Source organism: Oryza glaberrima, chromosome 3, assembly GCF_000147395.1.
Source record: "Oryza glaberrima chromosome 3, OglaRS2, whole genome shotgun sequence".
Lineage (NCBI taxonomy): Eukaryota > Viridiplantae > Streptophyta > Magnoliopsida > Poales > Poaceae > Oryza > Oryza glaberrima.
In genome coordinates, this window is record NC_068328.1 from 13,304,368 (window position 1) to 13,314,314 (window position 9,947).

General features: G+C 36.8%; 1 protein-coding gene across 1 annotated transcript; it reads right to left on the reverse strand.

Annotated features, from left to right (window-relative positions):
- Window positions 1–207: 207 nt before the first annotated feature.
- On the reverse strand, window positions 208–7,651 carry LOC127765476 (eudesmanediol synthase-like). The gene is made up of 6 exons (XM_052290390.1): window positions 7,463–7,651; window positions 5,192–5,477; window positions 3,896–4,268; window positions 3,427–3,645; window positions 1,109–1,244; window positions 208–992 (listed from the first exon to the last, which is right to left on the reverse strand). Exons 1-6 carry the CDS (start codon window positions 7,619–7,621, stop codon window positions 447–449), a joined length of 1,719 nt encoding a protein of 572 aa, XP_052146350.1. The 5' UTR covers window positions 7,622–7,651; the 3' UTR covers window positions 208–446.
- Between the last annotated feature and the right edge of the window lie 2,296 nt (window positions 7,652–9,947).

The window sequence follows — 9,947 nt, forward strand, 5'->3', positions numbered from 1 at the left end:
ACTAGCTAGTATGCCACTATATATGAAGATGGATTATAATCTCTCATGTGGACGTTCACCCGTTTCTTACATGTCAACTAAATAATTAAGAAAAAATTATAAGATATATTAATATGTAATATATCACTTTACAAACATGCAAGTTTCAAATTCGACTTCTACAAATTGTAAAAAAATAATAAATTAAAGATGAATTCTAATCTCTCGGGTGGACGTAAATTTTGGTATATCTAGATAATAGTATTTTGAGATACCTCAAATACTTTCTCAAGATTGGTAAATTTCTCATTTCTAACATAAACATATATAAAACAACTAATTACGTGTACGCACTACTACAATACCCATTTTTCTTGGCGTTGAATTTATTATCCCGTGCGGTCGTATATATATAGAACACATATACCTTGGATACAAGCGCGTACGTCTATGATTGCTGTGGCTGATTAAACGGGAAGGGGATCGAGGAAGAGGGCGGTGACGAGACCCTTGAGGTCGGCGCCGACGGTGTAGCCGTCCCTGCCGCCGAAGTAGATCACCTCCGGTGTCGTCGCAAGGTTCACCAACAGCCGCGCCGCCGGCAGCAGGTTGGGATCCATCTCGACGCACGCCCTGTTGATCGTCCTCCACGCGCTCTCCACCAGCGCGGCCACCGCCGCCACGGCCTCCTCCCCGCCCACGCCGCGCTCCGCCATGTAGCACTCGATCGTGCTCGCCGCGTCCTTGCCGCTCTTCCCGGTCTTGTAGGAGGCGATGTCGTTGAGGAAGCGGGTGACCTCGCCGCCGGCGCGGACCAAGCTGGGCGCCCACTCGGATGCCTCCATGGACGCCGCCGCACCGTCGCCGTCGCGTGCGCACAATAGCACCACCACAGCCATTGTTGGGTAGCCAATTGACATGAAAGACACGTCCAGATGCTCGGCGAAGCTGGGCATGTGCTTGTCGCTCGACCATTGGGCCTCACGGAGGTAGTATTCTGACTGCTGCTTGAACTGTACATACATATATTCGTGTGTAGGAAAATCAATCAAAATGTGTGGGTGAACGCATGAATATATCACTTTTACTCTTTTAGTATGTCTATGTTTTTTGCCGAGAAAGATTTTACCGAAGATTTCACGTAAGACATGCGGTGCTTCTCATCTGGCTCCAAGCTGTCCTCCATCTCATCAAAGTCATTGAGAATCCTTATGTAAAAGGTGCGCAGGTATTCTGGTAGAATAGAAACCGCACTCTTGTCCCATCTACATGTGTAGAAGGATATATTAATTAGACTAATCAGACGAGGTAGCTACGCTCGTTGGCAAATTGATAACCTACTACTACTTGAGTTTCACGTCATAAGATGTATTGGATTTTAAATATATTTATACATATATCTATGCATGTGCTTAATATATGTGTTTAAATTTATATCTATCTATATCTATATCTATATAACTAATTTAAAAATACGTAAGGTTTCCGGTAGTAAATTTAGTCCGTCCTCCCGTTTATCCACGCGAGCGATCCGTTTTGACCTTGCATTTAACGAGTCCGATTTGTTATCGTGGATGTTGCCTCACTAAGAACATTCATATTATTAAATTTTAGCAACCCCCTATGACAGAAGCATCACAATTCCCAGTTGGTTAGGCAACGAAGCTTCTGAATGATAGGTTTGGAGTTTGACTCCTACCACTCCTTAGTTTTCTGCTGCTTATCCTCTCCTATTTTTTCTTTTTCTATCCTCTCCTATCTTTTCTTTTTCTCTCCTAAACTGATTATATTTTTTTAAAGTACATCCATATATTCAATATATGTAATTTCTTATTGTGCTTTTCTACACTTTATCACCTCCTCTTTTTTTTTTTGAAAAGTATGTCCTATTTTTTTCTCTCTTCTAAGCTTGATTATATTTTTTTTAAAAGTACATCCATATGTTTAAAATTAATATTAAGCCAGCAATATTTTTAATTTCCCACTGTGTTTTTTATCACCACCTCTTATTAATTCATTTTGAAAAGTACGTCCATGTGATTGCAATTAATATTAAACCAGTAATATATGTAATTTTCTACTGTGTTTTTTTTACACTTTATCACAAACTTTGCATTTTTTTTCATTGATAACATAAGGAATATCTTTCAAATGTCATGGTGAAATTCATGTTAAATCGGCATATATATAATTTTCTACTATATTTTTCTATACATTATCATCTTTTTTATTAAAAAAACCTAGCATTTTATCATCAATAACACAAAGAATAGTTCTTTTAAATGTCATGGTGTAAATCTTGAACACCCATAATTAAAATCTTGTGTCGGCTATTGGGCTGGTTGTGTGGCCTCGTGCACACATGTCTTCCAGGATCGTTATCGATCAAGTTTATATTATCTACTTTCTCCAAACTAGAATTTACATAAAAATAGCATATTTGCATTCGCTGTTGTGCTACTGTGGGACCCTCACCGTCAAGGTTCCAACACCCCTTGGATCGGAACTACCACATGCGAACTCAAGTGTGTGGTTAGACGGACTCGAGCCGTCGAGCGCATGAGTAGCTGCCTGCTAATGATGAGGCGCAATTAATCCTATTTAATACTACCTCCGTCTGAAAATGTAAGCATTTTTACCTATGAATCTGGACACTCTGTATGTCTAGATTCATAGTTAAAAATGCTTATATTTTGGGTCAGAGGTAGTAATTCTTACTTCCAAGTAAACAGTAATCTCCAACCAGAATATATTTTAAAGTATTTATCAAATTTCTAATCATGTAAAATATCAACAAGGTGAAATATCCATAGTCATTATCTTTTTTAGCTATCTATGTGTAAATTGGTAAAGCTGAATTAAATTAGGCTAAATTTCCATTTTATTATATTGTTCCTTTCTAGAGGTCGACCAAGTTGAAGGAATCTATTCTTCCAATTTGATGAAAATTCTAATGCATTTTTTTTAAAGGTATACATATAATAGCATACATTACTTTTTAAATATGTATGATCAAATTAGATTTATGATTGGCTACAATACAATCCCGATCGAATTGGAATACAGATCTGGTGGCTTGTCTGTCTTATGTCTAGGTGGATCCTTGGTTATCTTCATATTAGTGCTATCATTAACAAATTTGAATTGCTATTATGTTTCTCCTCACGTGATAAATCATATTCAGCTTCAGTAACACACCATTTATTAGTTCGAAGAGATATTTGCAATTAAGTGAAGCAAGCGCTAGGAGATAGCTTGCTATGTGGGTCAACATCATGATCCATGATATCAAAATACTATGCATACAAAACGTCATGAAACTAAAAAATTAGTTTTCCCGATGCAACGCACGGGCATTTTTTCTAGTAGATATTAATGAACCTACATAAGAGATGAATAGGCCAAAACATCTTATAATATAAAAAAAATGGAATAGTTAATTTCTACCTCTGCATAGCTTCGTTAAACTTATAACACTCCTCCAAGGTGGCGTGGATATCGTAGATGTCATCCGTCATGGTCATAAGTTGAAACACCTTGGCGAATATGATTCGCGCACGAGAGTAGTCCTCCCCGTGGAACATGGCACAGGTCCAAAAGTAAGACTCTACTAGACAATCTCGAGCGTAGCTCAACTGTACGCTGTCATAAAGTTGTCTCCACCACCTGCCAATTATATTCGCATGCATATGTAGATTAGAAATCGATCACTCATGTAGCTAGTTATATTAACCGTGAAGTTGAGTCGAGTACTTTTACGATGTCTTTTTTAAAAAATTACTAGCAGTAATATTTCTACTATATATCATAATCTTTACTGTAGGTGAAGCAGAGAGAGCACAGTAAAGGGCAGTGAGGCAAGAAATAATTTTGGGTTTGGAGGAATAAAAAGTAATAGGATAACTTAATTGATTACAAGGAGAGGGCCTTGAGCTCCTTGAGGTAAAGAGATCTGACGAGCTCGAAGTCCAGCCTCGCGAGCTCTAGCACCATGCCATCGTACGCCTCCTCCTGCTCGTACTCGGTGATGTAGTGCATCGTCTCCAGCAGCTTGGGCGCCCGCGGGAGAGGGATGTCGAGGGCGCGGGAGACCTGCTCGGCCATGGGTGACCTCAGCGCACCTTGCAGGGACTGGAGGCTCCGTCTCGAGAACGCGATGGCATCATCGAGTGCCGCTTCACCGGGCATGGCGAGGTGCGCTGCGTTGTATAGGCTTAGCAGGCCCCTTGCATCCGTGCTTAGGCTCTCTCTGAAACAACCCGTTCTATCTTTGAACTTGTCGAATACATCTGCATGCACGAATTTCTAGCTGTAAGGGTGTACATACTACTATATATGCTCCAGGGATTTATCCAATTAAATGAAAGGTAATTTTATCACCATTGAAAATGTATCGGGACCTTCAACTAGTAAGTATCTCGATGTACCACAAATTTTAATGTGTAATTTAATTACCTCAAGGTATTTTTTTAAAAACCGTAAAATTACTCTCAAATGAATCAGAGAGACGGAGAGATGTATGTGCTCAAATAACATGCTTTAGAGCCTTGTTTGATCTTTGTCTTATTTTACAATCCATTTAGTGGTTTTTTTTCAGCGTATTCTATTTTTCAACAGCTTTCGGGCTGATAAGAGTAATAAGTAAAAGTATAATTCTCTCTCTATCTCTCTCTCTCTCTCTCACACACACACATATATATACTATACCACACATTGGGTGCATTATAGATAAAACAAGCATGGCAGTGGAATATTTACTATGAGTGAAATCATCATCAAATAAATACCCTTATTAATTCTATTAGTAATTTTTTTACTATGAGATACATATGGAATTTATTATTAAAAATTTTGCTACGAGGTATTTTACCCATATTGAGCCTATTAGTAATTTTTTAACTATGAGATACCTATGATGTCTATTAGTAAAATTTTTACAATGAGATATCGTTCTGAAATTTAACTATGTAAGGGGTGTGTTTTACTTATAACAAGTACTGTGCTTGTGTATGTGTGTGTGTATATCTATCTATCTATCTATCTATCTTTATATCTTTTGATTTTTTTTTGCGTCCCAACTTATACGCTGCTAGCTACCCGACTACCATGAAAATGCCTCTAACTAATTCGGCAATTATATTCATTTTAGATCAACATCTACACAACAAAATATCCTTCTAGAAAACAAAGATCAAAATATAATTTGGGCTACCTGCATATACCCAGAAACCGTGCTGGCGAAGTAGACGAAATCTAAGGGATTCGAGGTGGAGCTGGTCACCATCATCAAAGCCAGCATCAGCTTTCTCCTGTTCATCGTGGTGAAATACATGCTGTAACGCTGTGGCAATCTCGTCACAGAAGTGGTTGTCTATATGGAGGCGTTCGAGCACGTCCACTAACATCACCGTGTAGGGCACATTCGTGGTCTTCAAAATTTTGCAGCGCACCTGCATTTTTAGCTGATCCACCCGTTCTCTCATCCACTCCTCCGACCTCTGAATACATATGCATATGAGTAATTAAACCCATGAGAGCTATAGTTAAAGTATCAATGTATTGTCAAACTACTAATTAAGCTAGCAAATAGTATATATGTTGTATATAGTCAATTGGTTACATGTCTGTGAAATTTCACGCAATCCCTTCTACATCCCTAGCTAAGATTTGTTTGATCCCTTATGTGCCGTTGAGTTATTTGATCTAATCCCTTACTCGTCCACTCCATTAGTTAAATGTTAGTGTGTGTTTTTTACGAAACGACCTTATTTTCCTTGGCATATTACTAAAAAGTCAGTAATGTTCTACGTAGGAATTATTTGCGTTGTGAAAAAACGTAATGGATAAATTACCAAATATATAGTTTCCAAATTCAAAAATTTGGAAAGTAATTTCATTGAAATTTCAAAAAAAAAAATTATGAAACTTTGCATCGAATTTGAAATGTAATTTTGTGAATGAATATGCAGTTTGAAAATTGTCAATTTTCTCATAACCATGTACTGTCTCGGTTTCAATTTACCTATCATTCCAGCAAATCTCACACTAAACTAGGAGGTGTGTTAAATTACATTGCTGTCCATTAATTAGTACATCTTGATCATCTTTTCCAAAGCAAGGAGTAAATATTTTTTGAGGACAGTCCCAGTTCCAACTTCCATCTCAGCAAGTTTCTATGGAATTAAAAATTCTATCACGTAAGAAAAAAACTAAGTTGACAAGAGAGTTAATGAAGAGAAAAAAAAATGAAAAACACGTTTCTCAAGCAAGAAACCAGCTCTATGTTGAAATTAAGAATGAGGACAAGAGGATATGGAGATGATCGAAAGGAGAGAGAAAATACGTGACTGGATGAGAATTTATTTTCCACCCACTCGGTATATAGTTTCTATACTTAGTGTATACATAATATAGTGAGGATGGGAACTATCTAATAGTTTTGATTAGGATTTCCCTGAGATGTACTAGTATTAGTACGAATGTATTGATCAAGGGTAAGAAGGATAGACATCTCTAAGAATGCTTTGGAATATGAGAACAAGAAGTATTTTGACGTAAATTTAAGCTAGTATTCACCTAATTCTGTCATTATTATCACTTCATGATTTTTTTAAATTTTGTTTAACATTTAATTTCTTGTTTTTCTTATAAAGTGCACAATTTGAAAATTTTTAATTGTATTTTAGTCACTCATATATTTTTTAAAAAACTGAAAATTGTTGTTTACTTAGAGCGCTTATCGTCCTGTAATACATAAATTAGGGCAATATTATTTTAGGAAAAAATAATGGTCAACTGGAAAAATGAACGTGTAGGGATTGATATATAGAAACTCTAGGGTATCATATATATCTATAAAGTTTATTCCAAGTGAATGTTATTTTTATCTTCTCTCATTAAGTCACATCATCTCAATTATTTCTAGCCCTTAGATAATTGATCAATGGTCTAAACCTCCTTTTCTTTTCTTATAAAGTCGTATCACCTTAGTTTTGTCTTTGGATAATTAATCTATATTATCTCTCTTCTTTTTCTTCTCTCACTGAGCCGCATCACATTTGTTTTGTGTTTAAATGATCAATCAATATATGATTTAAATTAGTACAAATCACATCATCTTAATTGTTTATATGTAGCTTCGATAAAAGATGAAAGTTATATAAAGTATATAATGTTATGTCGTCTAGCTATATGTCTTCATCTCAACTGTTTATAGTCTTTCATTCAAATATTCGATCAAAGATGAAAATTATATAAAGTTATATCGTTAGGATATCCTACATGTTATTACACAAAACTCCCGCATCAACGCGTGGGGTTTCATCTAGTATATTATAAAAGGGATGAGCCAAAACTCAAAAGACATCAAAGGGGTAACTAAATATTTTGATGCATTCAGAGAATCTCTCTCTATATCATATGCATATGTGTGTAACAATAAAATAGTATATTTTTAATAATAATAATTAATTAATTTGCATGCCTGTGGTTTGGGAGGGATGTAAGTGACGAAGAAGTCGCCCCACAAGGACGGCGAACAAGCTCGGCCGGTGGTGGCAGCGGCAGCCGGCTGCGTCATGGTGCCACCTTTAACAGCGAGCACCTTCGTATCGAGAACACTAATCACCTTGCTCCCAGACATGTCCCGGTCTAAGCTACCTAGTAAGTTACAGAGGCTGTGACCTTGCTACTTGGGTACTTGGATGGTCTATCTCTCATGGTCTCTATTTATAAACAACCACCCTCCCCGGATGGCGATTATTGGGTCACCTCACCTAACCTATTTTTTTTGTTAAAAGAAGGTGACCTTTTTGTTTGATTAATTTTATAGTACTGTCTCCCCATTTAATACTTACCTCATTGTTTTGATGTGCTATTCTAGCTTATCTTTGACCCCTAATAACTTTAGGCCTTTTGATTCAAAGGAAATTCATAAGAATTTTAGAGGATTTCATTCCTATAGGATTTTTTCCTATATAGCCCTTTAAATCGAAGGAATGGATCCTATGGAATCCTATGAAATTTCTATGGATTGTCTTTTCCCATGCAAGTTTTGGAGGAAATTTAACATGAGGTAGAACCTCATGTAAAGAATCCTTTGAGTCTTTATCTCTTCTCAAATTCTTGTGTTTTTCCTGCGGCTCAATCAAACAGTCATTCCTATGTTTTTTCTGTGTTTTGCAATCCTCTGTTTTACACTTGCATTCCTGTCAGAATCTTATGTTTTTCCTATTCCTCTGTTTTTTCATTCCTATGATTCAAAGGGGCCCTTAAAATGGTTAGACTATAACGAACGGAACCTGGTTTAGGATGCAATATTCTTTAATATTATTATAACATCTTTATAAAGCATTTATATATATTTTTCATCCGTTTCATAATGTAAGACTTTCTAGCATTACCTACATTCATATAGATGCTAATGAATCTAGACATGAATCTAGACATATATGTGTGTGTCTCGATTCATTAGCATCTATATGAATGTAGACAATTTTAGAAAGTCTTACATTATGAAATGAAGGAAGTAGCGTTTTTGAAAAGAAAAAAAAAAAGAGACGAGTGGTCAATTTGAGAACCAAGAGTTTTACGGAAACTTTAATTTTTTAGCGCACCACGTTAGAGTTCTTTTAATTCAACCTTACTATATATTGTTAAAGGAAAAGAGAGTATATATAGTACAGGATGTATATTCTATTTATCTTCTCTCTTTATATTTTACTAGTACAATTTCCAGTTTGCATAACTTTTGACTGACAGTTCGAATTTACACGCGAACAAATCTTTTTCGAAACCTCTTATCGATCGGCGAACTACCTCTTGCTCATATAGGACTACCTGTCGTACAGGAAGCAACTGACAAAGTATCGTAAATACACATATTATTACCATTGCAAATTTAAACTTATCACATATTTATATATACACATTTACTCCGTATTTATTTAATTTTCTTATAACTATTTAATTAGGCGACATGAAATGAAAGGGCATTTCCTTGGAGAAGAAAAATTAAGGAGCCATCTTCAAGCACTACGTCAGTATATCGATCGGGCCACGCGGACACACCCATCAGAACTGCCGGGGATGTATGTGTCACTCTGGGTGGACATACGAGACCGGCACTCACTCGATTTCTCGTAATATCTCCTCACTCAGCGCCAGCGTCGAGGTCTATGTATCTATTTATCATCATACATCAGCCTATTTACGAGCCTTTGTTACATGCATCCATGCACCGCTCCACCGTCAGCTACTGACTACGCGGCGGCGGCGGCCGCCGGCGGCTAGTGAAAAATATTTTTGATTGGTTTTTTTGGGTGCTACTGTAGTGTTTAATCTCGTGCATCTAAAACTTAATCCAATGGGTATAAAATGCCCAACGGTATGGCACTGTAGCTCAACTGGAACGGCAGAGGATGCAAAGCCCAGAAGATCTTCCAAATATGTCTTAAGGCTGTATCTGAGAGGGAAGGAAAAGAGAAGATTGAAAGTAAGGTAAGCCATTAATGTATGATTAATTAAGTATTGATTATTTTAAACTTAAAAAATAAATTAATATGATTTTTTAAAACAACTTTTCAATAGATTGCTTTTTTATAAAAAAACACACAGTAATCGGAGTGGATACATATAGCTCGTCGAGCAGTGTAAAATAGACTATAAATTTATAATAATCGGAGTCCGAACGAAGTCCTTCGGATTGAATCGACGTGTACTATTTGATCTCCTTTCTAATATCTTATATATACCTACAGACAAAAAAAAAAGGGAAAAAAAAGAAAGATCGAGAGCCTCTCAAGCCCTAGCCGCCATCACCCCAATCGCTGCTGCGCCACCATCACGTTGCTGCCTCTGTTGCCGGTCGCCACTCCTACTCCTTCCTATCGGCCTGCTCCTACCCTGGTGGTGGCTGATTGGAGCAGCAGGTTTGATTTTGTTTTCTCGATTGGACTTTTGCTGTTGTG